Consider the following 20,216-nt stretch of genomic DNA (forward strand, 5'->3'; position numbering starts at 1 on the left):
GAGTTTGTCATTCAATTTGGATAAGTCAAGAGATTCCTTATACAACTTTTCATAAGCTTGCTGAAACTCTTCATCATCACTCCCTAAGGATTCATCATCAGTGTCATTCTCAACCGGCCTCTTCGAATACTCTATTTGTCCTTCAATTTCAGAAGCCGCCATGAAAGTAAAGAATTGTTCATTCCCCTCTTCACCTTGTGCTTCATTGTCACTTTCATCTTTATCAGACTCAGATTCATCATCCCAAGTGCTAGCAAAGGCTTTCTTCTTCCTCAACCAATTAGGGCATTCTAAAGCAAAGTGACCAAATCCTTGGTATTCATAGCATTAGACTCTTTCAGAGTTCCCTTGTATCTTTCCGTTCTCCTTCTTGGTTATAGAATTAATTTTGAATTTATCTTTGCGTTTGGACTTATGAGTCGATTCCAAAAGATTAGGATTCTTTTTCAAAAAAAGATTTTTTAAATTGTTTTACAAAAGCATCTGTAATCTTAGAATCTATCTCACAATCCTCATCAGAATCTTTTCCAACTTTATGAGCACTACTAAAAGCAATATCATTTTTTTTTTTTAAATTCCTATATGCCTCATAAGTTTGGAGATTTCCAACCAAATGATCCAGCTTGAGGTTGTCAACATCTTGAGCCTCCTCAATAATCGTAACTTTTGGTTGGAAGCGATCGGGCAAGGACCTCAAAACTTTTCCCATAATCTTGGATTCTGGTAATATTTTTCCCTAAATTGGAGCTGGAATTTACAATGTCACTCAACTTTATATAAAATTCATCAAAGGTCTCACTATCTTTCATTGAAAGATTTTCGAAACTAGATGTGAGCCTTTAAAGTTTTGAGCGTTTAACCGAAGGATTGTCCTCATGAATAGTTTGTAAGATATTCCAAGCCTCTTTTGCGACTTCACAATTGCAAATACGACTAAATTCTTCAGGTGTGACAATGCAAAAGAGAAAATTAATAGCTTTACTATTTCAGCTACTATTTTAGTAATCAATTGTGTCCCACTTATCACTTAGTTTGGGGAAGGTTACTCCATCAACGGTAATCGTCGGTTTGGTCCACCCATGCATGACAGATTGCCAAACTTTTTCATCAATAGATTTTAAAAACGATCTCATCTGAGCTTTCCAAAAAGAATAATTGGATCCGTCAAGTAGGGGTGGTTAAACCATAGAATTTCTCTCACGAATTGAATTTATTATCACAAATCAAACAAGATCTCACTCTAATAGTTTTTTTTTTAAAATAGAGCGACTTGCACTGATATTAATTGAAAAATCTAGAAATCCCCTAGATATTGATTTATGATTATGTATCAATTTTAACGAGTAAATAGCAATCCCAATCAAACAATCAAAGACAAATCAACACAATGATTTAACGTGAAAAAAATCACAATTGAAGCACCTCCAATTGTGATAAAAAAAAAAAAACCAATGGCAAAATCCACAAAACAATCCACTAAGAAGACATAAAGAAATTACGCAAGTGTACTCTCAATTACCTAGCGAATCCACGCTCGAATCGAACCGACCCCTATGTACCTCTTCCAGCCTCATCTTCACCTTGAAATTATCTTGCCCAACATTGAATCTACAACGCCGATGTCGAATCACGACGGTGAGCCACTCCGGAATCCACCAAAGCTTCAGACCCGAATTCCACAGAATCCGCCGAAGAACAACACTCTCTTTTGTATTGAACGAAACAAACAATCCTGTGATGTATATTCTTCAAACTAGATTTAAACTCAAACAAACATCAAAGATACTAGCAAATAAGCTCCAGATATAAACCCTAATATCCAAGAAGATCTGGAAGTCGTAACCCTAAAAACAGATGAAACCATATATTTATAGAAAACTGATCCGTGATCTTCGCTCAAGCGCAGGAATGGTTGCTCGAGTGGACCTCACTCGAGCGCAGGAAAGTTTGCTCAAGTGTAAAATCCCAACTTGCAGTACTTTTGCAGACAGGTCAAACTTCTAGAACCAAACGTTGTCCGCTCGAGCGGACAAGCAACTTCGAATGCATTTTTGCATTTTGCTTCGGGGGCACCGCCCCTCTACCCTGCCTAGGCGTTGCTCCCTAGACCCCCACGAGTTGACCAAGCAATTCGATCCCCGACATAGTCAGCAATATGGCAAACATGAAAGAATTAACTTCTGAAACATCTCTACAAGGCACAATTCAAGTTAAATTCGCATCTAAAAACTCATAGCCTCACTAAAATAAAAGTTGAACAAAATTATAACTGAAAGGAGTTTTGTCAAACAAGATTGCCAAGAATAAACACCTAACAAGGTTAATTATTGTGCTAGGTTAGAGTTGATTAACACTAATCAAGATGTAATGAGGTTGGAGACAATTGTGGATGGAAACAGAGTAGTAGAGGTTTATGTAGGTTGTTTAGGAATAAATGATGTTATAGGTGCCCAAGTTAATCAAGTAAGGTCGAGTGCCAAAAGAAGTCAGAGAAAGAGAGTATTTGTAGATATACAGGTAGCAGAAGAAGAAGATAGTGGTGTTGTTTGGTGCAGGTTATTGTAAGTTAAAAATTGATAATTAGAAAGCAAAAATCAAAAGCACTCATTCCCCAACTTCTAAATAATCAATTTTTCTTAAGTTATTTAAGCTATATCTGCCTAAAAAACTGTAAGCAAAAGCTACACCAAATAGTCTGGCACAGATTCCCAAATTAAAATAAGCTATAATCACCCCCTATAATCCACACCAAACAACCCCAGTGATGACTATGATCCTAATCCCTCAAACTCTTCCTCATCTTATGAGTCTGAGAAATATGAGGATAGTGACTATGGATTTTCTGATGATGATGCATTGTAGGAGGCTAATGTTGACAAAGATGTAGAGTTTGTTGGTGTAGGAAGTAGTAAGAATTTAATGGCTGAGGCAGTTGATGAGCTAAAAAGCCTTGGAAGCTCCTCTGATGAGCTAAGAAATATTGACAACCCATCTGATGAAGGAGGTAGTTCTCATAGGAGGAAATACCCTATTTTTAATGTTGAGTCTGATATGCACAATCCTCAATTCAAAGTTAGTATGGAGTTCAAAAGTCATGATATGTTTAGGGATGCTGTGAAGGAGTATGCAATTAAATGGGGCAAACATATAACATTTACCAAGAGTGACAAACAAAAGGTTAGGGGAGAGCGCAAAGTTGGTTGTCCTTGGGTTTGTTATGCTTCATATGTAAAAAGTGATGGGTTGTATAGAATCAAAACACTTGTTGATCAGCACACTTGTAATAGGTATTTTGATGTGGCATATGTGACTTCCAAATGGATTGTGAAGAGGTACTTTTAAAAAATTAGATTAAATCCTACATGGCCAATTCAGTCATTGGCAGACACTATTTCAAGTAAGCACGATGTCAAGGTTGACTTACAAAAAATGAGAAGGGCAAGAAAGAAGGTGTTGACATTGGTAGATGGCACTGCAGCTGAGTAATTTGCAATGTTATGGAGTTACATTGAGGAGATTAGGAATACCAATCCTGAGACAATAGTGTGCATAAAAGTAAAAAAAATTCCAAAGGTTAATGAAGAGAGTAATCCAAGTTTAATGATGGGAGCAATACAAAGTCAAAGTTCAAAAGGTTGTACTTGTATCGGGGTCCATTAAAGAAAGCTTTAATGAATGCTTGCAAGCCAGTGATAGGAGTTGATGGATGCCATTGAAGGGGTCACATGGTGGTATTCTCTTGATTGTTGTTGGGATAGATGCAAACAATTGCATATTTCCATTTACCTATGCAATTGTTGAAAAAGAGAAAAAGAAAATATGGTTGTGGTTTCTAGAGCTGCTAGGACATATCTGAATATTGTAAACTCTCATCGTTATATCTTCATGAGTGATAAACAAAAGGGTTTGATTGATGCAGTGGTTGAGTTGTTCTTAAATGCTTCACACAGGTTTTGTGTAAGGCATTTGTACAACAATTTTAAGGTTGAACATAAGGGGTTGATGCTAAAAGATCAGTTATGGAAGGCTGCTAGGGCAACAACTGTTCTTGCATTTACCAGAGTGATGGAAAATATTAAAGAAGTTGATTGTAAGGCATATGCTTGGTTAGTAGAAAGACCACCAATTCATTGGAGTAGAGGCCACTTCAACACTTTTCCAAAGTGTGACATTTTATTAAACAATCTATATGAGTGCTTCAATTCAAGCATCTTGGAAACTAGGAGTAAATCTGTGGTTACAATGTTAGAGAAGATTAGGTTGTTGTTGATGGAAACAGTTCAAAAAAGAAGAGATGCAATGCAAAGGCACAATGGTCTTATATGTCCTAAGATTCAGAATCAATTGGAGAAAATGAAAGTGGATGCAGATAGATGGATTCCTAGATAGAATGGCAATGAGCAATTTGAGGTTGTAGGGCCATATGGTGAGCAATACAAGGTGGATTTGCAAGCTTGGAGTTGTGGATGCAGGAAGTGGGATCTGTTAGGTATTCCATGTGCCCATCTTGTGGCTACTGCAAATTACTTGGGTCAAGAACCTAAAAAATATGTTCATCAATACTACAAGGTGGAGACTTATCTGAAGATCTATGACAACATGTTTAGTCCTATTAATGGTAGAGAAATGCGGCCAAAAACTGAGTATACAAAGGTGTTTCCACCTGATGTGAAGAAGAGAGTTAGGAAGCCTAAACAAAATAAAAGAAAAGAGATTAAGACACCAACTGAAGGCACAAAGCTAAGAAGGCATAGCACTAAAATGAATTGTAATAATTGTGGGAAGGTAGGACACAACAGGAGAAGTTGCAAAGTGAAAGGCAGATTCAGCTACATGTAAGAAAGCCAACCTGAAGAGAGCCAACCTCAGGGGAGCCAAACTGAATAAAGCCAACCTCAAAGTCAATTAATTAGAGAAGGACCTGAGGTCAGGCCACACAGAAGACAAAAGAAACTGGCTGTAAGTGTTCTTCCTTTTTTTAAAAAAAAAAAATAGTAACTTAATTGTCCTATATTTGATTGTGTTTAATTGTGGATAATTCAACCTTATTGCAAGTTAAAAGGAGAGTGGTACAAGAAAATCAGCCAACTCCATCTCCAATTAGTTCAACCAGCACACCAAAGGATGGTCAAATGACATGAAGAGGCAAGCTAGTGTACAATGCTAGTGGCTTTAAAACAGCATCCACTGGAGGAAAAAAAAATGGAGAACTTGAAGACTGAATCCGCTGCACGGAAGTAGGAAACATCCATTGCACAAAAGCTTGAAGTTTTATTTTTGGATAAAAGAAGGAAGCAACCACATCATTTTATCGTTGGGGCTTTTTGTACATTTAATGTTTTTTGTTTGAAATGGTTGCCCTAAACTTCTTAACTATGTAAAGGTAATATTTTGGTTATCACAAACAATTGCGTGTTTTGAAAACTTGAATGACAAATTTATGAATGTTGGTTTTGTGCATAATGCTCTATTTCATGGATGCTGCTCTTGATTTGTATGTAAATTTAGCTTGTGTTGGTTTTGGTTGCCATTTCATGCCAATTCAGTAAGAATTGGTAGGATGCAATTTATCAGTGATGCCAATTGTGTGTTTTGAAGATTTCAATGAGTAATTATGAATGTAACACACAATGCCAGTGATAGGTTTTTTATTCATTGGTTGACATTTGATGGATGGATGCCATTTCAAGGGGCCATTCGAAGAGGCCACCAATTATATTTTTGTATTTTATTTTTTGACTTAACGGTGACACTGTTTTGTTTTTATTATTATTATTACATGATAATGCTCTGTTTTTGTAAGGGTGAATACAAATTGTTTTTTAAGAGACAAACAAATGATGTGATGCTCTGTTTTTTTTCAAAGAACAATCTTAACACAAAATATGAAATTTTCATTCAAAATACTTCCCTCATTACATTTCATTCATAATATTTTCCCCCATTACATTCATTCATTCATAATAGTCTCCCCCCTCCCCCTCCCCCCAAAAAAAAATTACATTCTTTCTTACACTACATTACAAACCACATTGATAAAATGATGCACTATGAGGTAGCCAAGCATATCCATAGCTTTCTCTCTCTTCGATTCCTTATCTGTTATCTTGCTTCTAACTTATTGACCTTCTTCAACTGCCTATGGATGATTTGCACTGCCCGTGAGCACATAGGTGGGTCTACCCAGGTAAACTAATTACAACCATTACTAGGATAACTGAGGAACCTCCTACCAGGATTTGCATCAGTCCATGATGTTTGTACCACCCTTCGTCTTCCACAGCAAATGCATCTCACGCCTTCCATGTCACTTGAGCTCCATCTTCCTTCAGTTGAGCTCCATCTTCCCTGATTTCTTAACCCTCTATTCCTCATTCTCTCTCACCTACCGAAATTATGATCTCTTTTCTTTTTTTTCTTTTCTTTTTTTTTGAAACTTGCATGTGTTAAATAGCAAAAGGAAGAGGTTGCATATGGCAGGAAAGACTCTTATATTCCCTCCAACAGATAGTTTAAGGGGACAGCTCATCACATTTCGTCCAATTGTAGACAGAATGTGACGGCATGGGTTAAATTGATCAATTTTTTGAAAGTTCAGGTGTTAAATTGAAATTAATGAAAGTATGGGGATCAAATTAAAAAACGCGTGATAGCTTAAGGGGCAAAATGATATTTTCTCTATTTATTTATAAGCTTGATAAAATGTATATCGGGACAACTACGACCTACCAACACTTGAATGATTGATAAGGAATCCCTTCTTTGATTCTCTTCACTCACCTAAAAACCTATTACAACAAAATCCATGGTTTCATTTGAAATGAGCGATGAGGAAATCCTCTCTTCCTATCCTATTTATCTACAAATTGGGATCCTAAAGGTGTCCTTGCCTAAAAACCTTTGATTTTTTTAATGGGTCAAGTGTATTGATCCATTTCAGGCCGGACTGACCTTAGTTCAGCCCCAACTGGACTCAATACTTTGAGGTAGTAGGGGGGATGACAACAAAGCAGGTATAGATTGAATTACCCTTACCCCACTACTCCCAAACCCATGTGGTTTGTTAACAAATTTCCCAAACCCATGCCCTTTTCAACTTAATTGCCAAACCAATGCAAATTTGTGAAATTGGATTTTAGAACACACGACTTCAAGCAAAGATCTCCTCCAGCCCTTTTCACTTCGTGTTCTTACGCCGCGACTCTTCAGAAATATTGTTGAACTCGTGTTTGAAGTTCCACGACTTCACCTTAAAGTTGGATATTTGATCCACAACTTTGGTTTTTTTCCTTCTTGAAATTATTTTTGCTTAAACTCGTGACACTAAAACACGACTTCAAAAACAACATAAATTTGGTAAATGTGTTCAAAACAACTTGGGTTTGATAAAGAAAAATGCTTCCTACCCCCAGCTGGGGGTGACACCCAGTGAGGTGTCAGCTGGGGGTCCGGGAAAACAGTTTTTCTTTTTTTTTTTTTTTTTTTTTTGATTTCTGACCAGTGGGGGTGCGCCACGTCACTGGGGGCGCCACCCCCACTGGGTGTATTAGATCAAAACAAACGTGAATTTGATAAATAATAATAAATAAATAACTCATATTTGCAACTATCGGAACTTACCCACATTATCTAATTTTTTCACTTGGATTTTAATAATGCAATTTTATAATATATGATGATGAATATTTGAGACAATATTGTTTTAATCGACATTGATTTGAGTGGAATAGCAATGTAAAATGAGACGGAAAGAAGAGGTACAATACCCAAAATATAAAAATAAAAGACGTAGAAAAAACGAAGAAAACAAAAACTAAAAATCATTTTATATCAATAAATAATAATATATTTTAGAAAATAAAACCTCTTTTAAATAATACACAATCAATTTGGATTACTATCCCTGCACACCGACCCAAACCTCATCTGAAATTTTATTTTCACCTCCGAATTTGATCCTAACACATGAAAAACCCCAAAAATTTATTTTAATCTTCCTTTCTTTTTTTTGGCCATCCTTAGCTACTGTTTTAATTCCCACCCAGCAAAATGGCAAACACAGCAATTGGCAAAAGCCACCACAATAGATGCACCCGCACCGCACCTAGGGTTCGAATCACCTGCTGTTCGTCCACTTCACTGGCTTAGAGAGCGGCTTTTAAGCATCAAATTTATCCTTCTGTGGTGGACACCAAAAGGGGGCTCAGATGACTTCTCTCCATAATAAAAATTTAAAAAAACGAGATAAAGGAGTCATCTAAACCCATCAAAGATAACAGACAGACAATATCAAATATTAGGGTTCAAATTCTAAGTCATAGGGTTAATACAAGCATGTTTCTCTAGTTCAAACCAATGATAAAATAAAACAAAAAAAAATCCATTACAATCAAGAACAAACATTGAAATATAGCAAAACTACAAACTAAACAGAAGGCTAGGGCACCAAATGTCCATACTTCATAAGAGCTTTTCCTTCACAATGGTCGCACCAGTTTTAGTAGGAAAATTCGCAGAAAGCAGCAAGAGACAAAATGCTTCCCTACTACTGAGGGCAAAAACAGTCAATTTCCGTTCAAGAACGAGATCTTTCTCGGGCCACCGGTGAACGACTGCATCATCAGTAAAGACGAGAGACATCAAAAAACAATTAATCCAAAAATTCAATTCATAAATTTTGATCCAACCACTAAATCTTAACATAAGAGAACAATACATACCTCTGGTATCTCTCTCTCTCCTGTGAGGGGCTCTCTTCTCCACCACCGTACTTTGGACTATCCCTTGCTTCAGGCTTAGAATCTGGGCTTGGGCCCTGACGATAGTCATCAGGACTGATCCTCTCTCCTGCTTCAGGGCTTGCGCTGCGGCCACGATCATAATCAGGCGGACTAACAACTCTCCCCCTTGGGCTGGGTTCGCGTTCGCGTTCACGCCCATGATCAGGACTAGGCCTCTCTCTTCGAGGACTTCGGCTCCGACTACGGCCATGGCCGTAATCAGAATTAGCCCTGTCCCTTCGATAGGGACTCGGGCTTGGACCACGGCCGTAATCAGGACTACCCCTCTCTCTTCGATAAGGACTAGGGCTACGGCCACGACCATAATCAGGACTAGCCCTCTCTCTCCGATAGGGGCTCGGAGATCGTCCCCCCCTCTCATGGCCTCCTCTCCTTCCGGGTGACCTATCGCGACTTCTATCAGGGCTGTGGCCATTTCGCCTGTCATCATCATCTTTGATTGCATATTCCACCGAAATAACCCGATCCATCAGCTTGCTGCATATCAGAATAAATACAGAATTAAATATACGATAGATTATGGGAAATAAACAGATGAAACACAATGGAACAGCAAACATATCAAGCAAAAGCAATTCCTTCTCAGAGATTAATCAAACCTTAGGTTATGGGAAATTAAACAGATGAAACACCATGGAACAGCACACATATCAAGCAAAAGCAATTCCTTCAGAGATTAATTAAACCTTAGCTTATGTTTGAATGGCACAAATCAAAGATCAAGAAAGCGTATCTCATTGCTACAAATCTCATTCCCATTATTTTGATAGTAGGGTAATCTCATTTAAGTGTTTGGATAATTCAAGATTCTTATGTAGGAAAGAATAAAAAAGGAAAAATTACACAAAAAAACCCTAGAGTGCGACCCTTTTAACAAATTAAACCTTGAATTTTAAATGTCAATTTAAACCCCAAACTTTTGATTTATTTTCAATTTAAACCATTTGCCTATTTTCATTAAATAAAATCATAAAATCAACGGAAAAATCATATTTTAGTCATTATCCTCAATAAAATGGTATTTTAAACATTTTGTGTATACTTGCATCGAGTTTAATAACTAAAATATTCTTTCTACATTGATTTTACTACAAAAATAGGCGAATGGTTTAAATTGAAAGCTTATCAAAAGATTGGAATTTAAATTAACAAAATTAAAAACTTTTATTTTGTTACAAGCCTCAAACACCCTAGGGTTTTTTTTAGTAATTATCCCCCCCCCCCAAAAAAAAAAAAAAAAAAAAATTATCTCATTTAAGCGTGTTTAGTTTGACCCTTTCAGACATAGAAATGTGAGATTACTGGAGGAAGTGGATACATTCCCCCTTAGTCCAGGAAACGGATTCCACCTAGAATGGTAAATCACAAATCACATTCACATTCAAACCGTATTCAACAATGGAATCATGGAACTCGCAATCACATTCCTATTCCCCCTCAATATTACTGCCATCAAACTTATCCTCAAAGCAAAAAGATTACAATTATAAGAAAGTTAATATATAGTCATTGCAAGAAAGCCTAGATGTCAATGGAGATCAAATCACCTCAAGTTTGTAGCATCCAACGCCCGGGTGGCATCCTCTTGCGATTCAAATTGAATGAATGCAAAATTCCTTCTGATCCTCACATTCAATATCTTCCCATATGGATCGAAGTGCCTCTCCAAGTCCCTTGTCCTAGTATGATATGGATCAAAATTAATGACAAACAAAGTCTTTGAGGGTCTTGAATTTGATGAAGATCTTTTAGAACTCCCAGGTCTCCTAATGCCACGTTCTTGCTGAAACACAACAATAAAACAATTCATGTAAGATGTATAATTAAAATAAAAATAAAATTAATATTGCAAAACAAATCAATCATCAACAGTATGATTAGCAGAGATGTAATACCTTTGTCCACTCAACACAAAGACGGCGGCCCTTTCTACCAAATTCTATTCGGTCAAGTCCTCGAATTGCATCCTCCGCATCTCTCTCATCCTCCATATAAACGAAAGCAAATCCTATAGACCCATTATTTAAAAAATCTAAATGAGAAAAGAATTTATGTTCATATTTGGAGGAAATATAAAGTTAGGAATCCCCCTTCCAAGGATCTTTCATATGAGATGGCATTTTCATCTTCGATAAAAATGCAAATTTGCCTAGAATTCTACCGAAAATAAAATTGACCCTATGAGAAATCTAGAAACTATTGACCAGTAAAATCAGTAACAGACCTTGGGAGATGAACTAAGTGATGTCAAGGAACAAGAATCCAAAGGTGGATGTCTCATGATAGGATAATGAAAAGAGTGCCTTCTCCATCTATTCTGATGCCTCTGCTTCGAGGTCGGCATGGTTTCTACCTGGGAACATGTCTGAAAATGAAGGCTGTGCAAAATTCATGAGGAATGAAATGCAATGGTGTCTGTGGAAAATGTGGGATTGTGATGCCATAGTGAATCAGAATGGCTCTTCTTGGAAACAAGAAGAGGAAGCTCGTCGCAGCCAGGAAATGGAATGCAGAAGAGCCCATCCATCAGCCAGGAATTTTATGAACATGCCAAAGTGATCCTGCGCAAAGAATTAGTTGAGTATGGGGGTTTTACACTTCATAATAAATATTTTTTTCTCCTCAAAACACATCTTCACCCCACTATAACTCAACAAGGGACGGCTGCAGTGCTGATCGCATGGTCTTGATGATATCCCAGTCATAGGCATTGAAAGCAGCCACCTTTAGAAGGGGAACTTGCCCACGCTGAATGATATTGCTGCTGTAGCATCCATGGCCCCGTCGTTGTCATGGTAAGACGGTATTTGCATTATAATTTTAAATTTTCCACGCAACGCTTTCAAATAGATGCATTTTAAGATAATTTTGTCATGAACGTGACCTCAAAGAAGCAATTAAATGGTTGAGCACATTAACTGCAAAATCATAATGTTGCATGAGGCTTCAAAATGCTTACCCTACCATACCCATGGGCGTATTAATGTACAGTTCATGTCAATATCAGCCACCAATTCATAAATTAACAGCTACACCGCCTTGTTTCTCCTGATGTACTTGATAAGACTACCTTGAACTCTGTACTTTCTTGGTTGGCACAGAAAGATCCTTCTCTTCACCACTACTACAATAGGTTCAAGGATCACTAGCTCTTTGCATTATGCAGACTTATGTCTTTCTCTTACATGCTCAAGTTATTTTCCCAATCAAGAATATTATTAAAACACATCAGCTAGTACAGAAGGCCACTTCAAACATCTATGCTAGACCACGTCAAGTCAAATTTGTGACCTAATTCGTAAGAATGAGCTTTAAAGGGACAGATGTTTGGCACTTTCCTCACTTAGAATCCAAGTAAAACAGTTCAATGGTTTCATAGTCAAATGCTTAATTAGCCATACAACAAACAGAAATAAATACAAGTAGATGACTATATATACTAACAATTAACGAGCCAAAAATAAAGTTACAAGTTTAGCCAAAAAAGAATGGGCCAAAATTACCAGACTTCATATCCACTCTATCAACCTTCCCATATTTTCTGAAGAGGCGCTCCAGATCGGACTGTCGTGCATCATACTCAAAGTTTCCACAGAAAATGGGCCTCATTTTACCTACAAAACCAGAGATAGCATTTTCTAAAACTTCAAATCACAGATAACACTGAAACGGAAAACATCAAACTAAGGGTGGGTTTGGGGTTAGCTTTTTTAGTTCCTTTTTGGCTTTTTTAGACGCTACAAAAGCTAGTGTTTGGGAAGTTGCTAAAAAAACTGCCTTTTTATTGAAAAAATTGATGTGACATTTAGCTGTTTGGCTTGTTTAGGACAAAGTTAGCTGTTTTTAGAAATTCCCCAAACACCAACATGATTTACAAGTTTGAAGAGAGTTCAACTAGGAAAATTGTCAAGGTATTGGTCATTTCTCAATATCATCATGAAGACATTAAAATCAGAGCCATATAGAAATTATTCAAAGAGAATGAGCACCGACACTCATCCCACGTCAATACTGTGGGCTTGTCATACGTCACCACTGGTCTATGACTGCAATGAGCACTTAAACTGCCAACAACCCTCCAATATTTAGCCCATTTTGAAGATGGGGCTTGGCATGTGCCTTAATGCTCTTGCATTGTAAATTAACAGGGGGAAAAAAACAGAATGACCAACAGAACAAGTACAGAATCAGACACAAAACATGTACAGAATCAGACACAAAACATTGATCACTGCTGCGTTTGATCACTGCTGCGTTTGTTATCTTTGAAATTGTAAATACAAAAATTAAACACAAAAAGTGACAATGTTATAAATCCAATTTCCAGAAGGCCTTGATCATTTAACAAAAAATCATAGTTGTCAAATCGGGATTCGTATCGTGAATCGAAATGATCTCGTACCGAATCGCGAATCGAATCGAATCGTGAATCGTAAAGATTCAGTCACTTTTTCTAAATCACTTAAAAACATATATCTACACATTTAGATGTTAAATGTATCTTATGAATATAAAATATTTAGACTTAAATCAACAAAAATGTTATTTTGAATAATAATCACGTAATTTAATAGGTAAGAAGTTAACAAAGGTTCCTATGTAAAATCACCATCTTACCTTTTTTTTTTTTTTTAGATTTTTTTATCAACCATTCTTAATAAAGGTAATAACCAAATAGAAACTATTAATTTCTAAAGTAACAATAGTTAACAACGATATTGATATTTGGACAATAAGCATATATATTTTTCTAAGTTAGAGTGAGCAAATAATAAGTAAGAATTATTTAGGATGTTTTATTTTAAAGCCTAAAACATTTTAACAGGTATAACTGACCTCACACATGTAGTATTCAATTTAATAAAATAGTAATAGATAATTCATAGTGTAACTCTAATCTTAAACATCTTTAGAAGATACATTACAATTTTTTGAAGGGGACAAAAATGAGAAGAAAGGTTAAAAATATGTTAGGTCTGATTGAATCTGATTGGATCCTATAAAAAACTCCATGATCACTAAAATAATAACAAATCATATATATATATTGGTTATTTTGGTATTAAATATTATTAGAAGTTGTATTATGTCATTTTCACTAAAAATATGAAAAAAATGAGTCGAAAATATGTCGAACACAATAATTTCAAAAATTGCATGAATCGTAAAAAGTGAATCGAATCGTGAATCGATTGTGAATCGTGCGATTCACTAGAGATTCACTTCCAAAATAGATTCACTCATAGATTCGTATCGATTTTGCAAAAATTGCGTATCGAATCGTGAATCGAATCGTGAATCGTAAGATTCTGATAACAGAGCAAAAAATAATGAACGAAAAACTAACATAAACTTCAATTGCTGATTCAGATGCAGTTTTCCTCAAAACTTACCTACATAAATTTAGCCCCTTTTGAAGATGGGGCTTGGAATGTACCTTAATGCTCTAGACTCAACTGTATCGTTTTTCCTCTCCTCCTTTGCATTGTAAATTAGCGGGAAAAAAATAAGAATGGGCAACATAACAATTACACAATCACAGACACAAATTGTTGCTCACTGCTGTGTTTGGAACATTTTGTAATTGTAAGAACAAAAATTAAACAAAAAAGTGGCATGTTACAATCCAATTTCTAAAAGGCCTTAATCATTTAACCAAATACAATGAGTGGAAAATTCATCTAAAAATTAAATAAACTTCAATTGCAAGTTCTTCAGAAGCAGAAATCCTCAAAACTTAACTGCAGGGACATGGACAAGAACAGAATCACAGACGTAAATCGTTGCTCACTGCTGTGTTTCAAGTCTTTTGAAGTTCTAAAAACCAAAATTAAACAAAAAACTGACATTTTACAAACCCATTTTCTAAACAGCCTTAATCATTTAGCGAAAAATAATGAAATGAAAACCCAAAAAATAACAAGAAGTTCAATTGCATCTCTTTGAACCGTTTTCCTTTGCTGAGCTTCTAATTTTTGGTTCCCAAAATGAATCAAACATTCAAGAAATCATCAAATTACATCATCGTAACCACAAAATTATAATATAAACCCTAAATATTTCATAAAAATTAAAATCTCAAAACTTCCAAAACTCACAAATATTAATAATTGAAAAACAAGCGCGTGCATGTAAGCAAGCTACGAAACAATGCTCCTCGATACCAATCAAACCTAAAGATCTACCGCTAGCAGAAAGAAAGCGACGAATCGGGACACAATGGTCCGTTTGGCTGCCGAGAAAATGACAGAAAATAAACTTCAACCATATCTAAGATCCCAAAATTTTTCATAATTTTTGCCTTGTTTTCTCAGCAACCAAGCAGATCTAAGAATTTATCACAAAAATTTGTCGAATTTCGAGATCAGATTAAAAAAAAAGGAAGCGTTCGAGCTGCGTTCTTACCTTGGAAATGTTGAGAAACCCTAATTGCGATAGAGAGCTGAAAAATAAAAAGGATCAGATCAAATATCTTTCAAACTCGGCCGCAATAAAAAAATAATGAAAGTAGCCCTGGTGGATCAATTATATAGTAGACGTAGGCTTGTAAATTGGGCCGACGCTTTGGGCTAGGCCCGGCCCATAATCTCTGAGGTACGATCTGGGCCGAGAGCTCTATAAACCCCTTCTGTTCTATTCTGTGCCTTTTTCTTGGAAGAGTTATCTGATTGGTCCGACTTATCATGTGACTCTGTGCTATCTTATGGGGGGATACATAATTATGGAAAATGAATTGTGGCCCTAAAAACAGTGGCCCTAATGGCCCTAATTTCTTTTTCTGGATAAGTTTGTTTTTTTTTTCTTTTTTTTTTTTGCTTTGTTTTTTTTTTTTTGCCTTATATGGAAATTTAGGGGCATTCGGGCCCCTAAATTTCGAGCTACCAACCAAATCTGCATAATTATTTTGTCTAAATTATTGGGGGGAAAAATAAAAAAATAAAAAGAGTAAGAGTAACTAGTTACATGACTCAATATATTTGAATGGACAAATCACATAGGATAGAGGTGGACCTAAGGATGTGCGCCGTATGGTTTGATGTGATTTGAGAATAAAATTAAAAATTAAATTGTGAATAATTATGGTTTGGATAGTTTTAATTTGCTAGTTGATTGAATAATAATCTTAAATAATTATCAAGCATTTGCATAATATATAACTCTAATTTTTATAATATTATTGTTGGCTTATTTTTCCTATGAAGGAAAATACCATAAATGCAAGGATTGAAAAATCCTTACAGATTAAATTCAAGTCAATTATCAAGCGATTGCATTCACGGTTCTTTTGCCTCAATAAAGAAGATTTCAAAATTGCCAAGTGTAAAGAAAAGAAAAATTAAAAGAAGAATGAGCGAGACGAAGAAAGATAATTAAGTGAACAATCAAAGTAATAATTATTTACCTCTACTCCTATGCTTTGAAAGAAAAGTGCATAACATGCTTCGAAAATGATGTGCTAAAAATAAATGCTTCGAAATATAAATATATGTTAAACTATTCCTAATATAAGGAAAATGACAATAAATATTGAAATCAATTATCTTTAATTTGAGTTCTAGATCCTTTACAATGTTGTCATGAATGGCTATTTATAGGCAAACATTTGTAAGAAAAAAACTACATAAAACTACCCACTCTTTCATCTCCTCCATTTCATGCTCTATGATCTTCCATAACTTCCTTCAACTTCCACTTCATGCTCCATGTTCTTCACTTTGTCCTCCATCATCTTTCCATATTTCATAACTTCTCATAACCTCCAAATGAGTAGGAAAATGTCACATGTCCTGCAATTATATAAATAATAAATAATAATAAAATGCAGATTTATGGTGCCAACAATTATATATATATATATATAACACTAACTAATTTTATATATATATATATATATAACACTAATTTACAACAAATTCTATATCTTAAATCTCTTTCACACTAATTTTTATTTTGATATTTCATTAAAGATTAAAAAATATATATATATGTATTGATTATAACGAAACAGAACGATTTCGAAAACGGATTCTAAATTTCAAACCGCGATTCAAACTAACCAATGGTTAATGGGCGAATTGGGCAAATCAATTTAAATTAGACAATGTTTTGCGCAGCCCTAAATAGACCTATATCATAATTTGTGTTATTGTTGGGTTTTTCATATTGAAATAACCAACCCAAACTCCAAAAGTAAAAGTTGAATATGATAATGATACTACATAATTATTAACACGTGATAATATCAATTAATATTAAAACAACACATGAATGGGGTTAATTCTAGTATTCAAGTGTAACTAACAATTTAGTAGATTCTAAGGAAATTGTACTTCAATGCTAGTTTTCAAAAAAAATTATAAAATTGGTCGAAAAATTTATCAATTTTAATAATTAAAGTTATAAGTTTGTTCATAAATTTGTAAATATTTTGTACAAATATCACTTATTTGTAATTTTTCCTAACTTCTACATATATGTAGTTAGGTTAACTATGTCTGCATGACAAAATTTATTATTGAACAATGATATCATATGTTAATGATATTGTTCTTGACTCCACGGCTTAGAATCTTATTAGATTGTTAAGAATGGTAATTGTTTTACCCCCACCACGCCATTCTAATTTTCCCTATCTTGATAAAGAAGTGGAGTGGTGATGAATATTCTCCCATCTTGTTAGACTTCACATTAGTCTCAATTATATTTATTAAATTTATTTATAGGTATAATATAGATATATAAACCCACTATTGAAATATTTTAAATTAAAACATGGCTGTCATACAGTTTTCAGTACTACCGTATACTAATTTATGAAAATTGATCAACTGTTGCACTATTGCATTAATATGTATCAATTGATATACTGATTAGTATATCAATATATGCTATGACATTATCATTATAAAATTATAAATTTTACCCATTATATAAATTATAAAATTTAAAACTTCTAAAATTATAACATATTATTTGTTAGTACACTAATTGATATATCAATTAGTGCGTATAGTTTTATTTTTAATATATTGCATGAGAGATATGGCATTTTAAGTTAAGAATTTTGGTACTCATGCAAATACCAATAAATTAAGCAGCAAAGAAGTTGGAATCAAAATTCTAAAAGAGGATGATCACCCACGATTGAGGTGTATAATAATGAATAAAAGATGGTCGATGGCCCTAATTTAGATATATTTAAGGCTAAGCAAGGAATTCGTAAAATTCATAAATCGATCTGATCTAACCCAATTTGATAGGTTTGGATTGATTTTTTGAATTCATTGTTCGGTTCTGGATTAAAAAAATTGAGGAATCGTGTTTCAAGGATCAGTTCTGAATTAGAACCAATCTGGACCGTATACAACTTAGACTATATTCATACACTCCTGATACATACTATCATACCTCTTATATTCATATAATACACCTGTGCAATTTGGTGTGAAATTTGCGGCTATAAAGTTACTAGTGCTATGGAATTTTGTTGCCATTTTTGTATTTTTGTATTTTTTTTTAATTTTAGTTTTGTAATGGTCTAATGGTGGAACCAGTTTAAATTTTTATTTATTATTATTTTTTTTTGTGTGTGAATTTGGTGATTGTTGCTACTATTGTGGAACTAGATATTATATTTGTTTAAATTAATGGTGGAATAATATGCATATTTATGTTTTGAAAAATTATAAAATGAAAATATTATATGATTTTTCTCTATTAATAGATTATATGAATATGTAGTTTCAAACCGAACCAAACCGTGTTTAAATGGTTTGATTCGGATTTGTTCCACGATTTAAATAGATTAGATTGCTTCCAATTTTTATGGAATTATAAACAATAAATTGGTCTTGATTTTATTCCAACCCCGAACCAATTTAGACCATATCTACCTCTAAATGTACTTTCTCATTATGGTATATGCAAGTGATTAGTGCACATTATTAAAAAGTTAGAGGAGAGGCTATACTAATGTAGGTTGACTTTTTTGTTATTTTAATCTGGGACTAAAAGTCTCGTTTGGAATGAATTTTTTGACTTTTTTAACTTTTATGAGAGAGAAAATGAAATGATTATGGTTTAAATGTGATATTTTATCTTATTTACTTTTTAATCTATTTTATATTATTGTGACTATTTTAATCCCATAACCTCTTTCCAAATGAGTGCAATATATAATTGGCAAGGTAAATTCTGTAATGTACATTTTTAAAGTTATGATTCAATGTGTGATCAAGACTACGAGGATTATAATAATATCGTATAGTTGTCTCCTATCTCGACGTGGTCAGGCTTACAATAGTCACAATGTGTTATAATTTGATCACAATCTTGATTTTGAACACATTAAGGGGTGATTTGGCATAATCTATTTTAGTTCATCTTTTTATTTTTTTTGAATCACAACAATCAACATCTCCTCTTTACTTTTTTATACACCTTTTTATAAAAAGTCAAAAAATATATTTATTTAGGACATTCCAAACCACCCTAATGCCATAATTTTTTAATAAGTTGCAACTTCTCAATAAAATGCGTCATCTTAAAAGTGTATGAAAAGATATTAGGGTGTATGAAAGCAGTATATTAAGATTCTAATTAGTTTAATATTATTTTTATCTTAATGACAATTTAGTAAGTTGCTTGACCAATGATTCTTTTTTTATAAATGTTACTGTTCTTGTGTTCCAATACTCTCAATTATTAAATAACATCTTAAAATTTACAAAATTTTACATGATCTACTCAATAGAAATACATTAGAAGTTAAAAGGACAAAACATTTGATGACACTGGATTCTATGGTGGACTGCTTTAAAAGGGACCAGACAAAAAGGGCCAAAGCATATCTACATGTCTTTTCTGAAGATCTCATGACAAAGAGCTAAACATATCATAAAGACGAAGACAGCTCACATTCTTCCTTTAATAATGTTATATGAATGATGTTATATGTATTAATTGATATATTAATTAATATATTAATAGATAATATAATTTAATTTAATTTTTTTTAAATATTTGTAATTTATATAATAAATAAAATTATAATTTTAAAATAATAATATCATAATCTATATTAATATATTAATTGATATATATATATTAATATATTAATTGATGTATGTAATATTATCCTTATTTTTATTTTTTTTTGGACAAACAATGCTATTTGCTTTGGATTCCTAGTCTGGTCCGGCGAAGGAGAAATTATTCAACATTTTGGAGTAAGTTTAAATAATTTTCTAAAGTAGGATCTAAAGTAGGAATTATTTATCTAAATTATAGGGCTCACTATTTTCACGTTAGAATCTAAGGGATTGTTTGAGATGTCTTAAATAAGTATACTTTTTGACTTTTTGAATTAAAAAGTTAAGGAAGAAAATATTGTTGTTTGGGTTAACTTTTTGACCT

The 20,216-nt window shown here is 33.9% G+C and overlaps 2 protein-coding genes across 6 annotated transcripts; one reads left to right on the plus strand and one right to left on the minus strand.

The window, feature by feature from the left end:
* The first annotated feature begins 2,367 nt into the window (after positions 1-2,367).
* On the plus strand, positions 2,368-4,839 carry LOC145797644 (uncharacterized). The gene is made up of 4 exons (XM_082885036.1): positions 2,368-2,463; positions 2,863-3,332; positions 3,807-4,106; positions 4,473-4,839. The coding sequence occupies exons 1-4, from the start codon at positions 2,368-2,370 to the stop codon at positions 4,837-4,839; spliced, it is 1,233 nt and encodes a 410-aa protein (XP_082741162.1).
* Positions 4,840-8,273: 3,434 nt separating this feature from the next.
* Positions 8,274-15,476, minus strand: LOC114290174 (serine/arginine-rich splicing factor RS41). 5 transcript variants are annotated; one of them, XM_082882369.1, is made up of 8 exons: positions 15,207-15,293; positions 14,195-14,279; positions 12,305-12,415; positions 11,026-11,362; positions 10,697-10,809; positions 10,349-10,584; positions 8,721-9,278; positions 8,274-8,612 (listed from the first exon to the last, which is right to left on the minus strand). In XM_082882369.1, the coding sequence occupies exons 5-8, from the start codon at positions 10,790-10,792 to the stop codon at positions 8,576-8,578; spliced, it is 927 nt and encodes a 308-aa protein (XP_082738495.1). In that variant the 5' UTR covers positions 10,793-10,809; positions 11,026-11,362; positions 12,305-12,415; positions 14,195-14,279; positions 15,207-15,293; the 3' UTR covers positions 8,274-8,575. The 5 variants fall into 5 exon arrangements, with proteins under 5 accessions (XP_082738495.1, XP_082738492.1, XP_082738494.1 ...); XM_082882366.1 differs by lacking the exon at positions 11,026-11,362 and having other exon boundaries at positions 15,207-15,307; XM_082882368.1 differs by lacking the exon at positions 14,195-14,279 and having other exon boundaries at positions 15,207-15,301.
* Between the last annotated feature and the right edge of the window lie 4,740 nt (positions 15,477-20,216).

Source organism: Camellia sinensis, chromosome 8 (assembly GCF_055761805.1).
Source record: "Camellia sinensis isolate YWXY chromosome 8, ASM5576180v1, whole genome shotgun sequence".
NCBI lineage: Eukaryota > Viridiplantae > Streptophyta > Magnoliopsida > Ericales > Theaceae > Camellia > Camellia sinensis.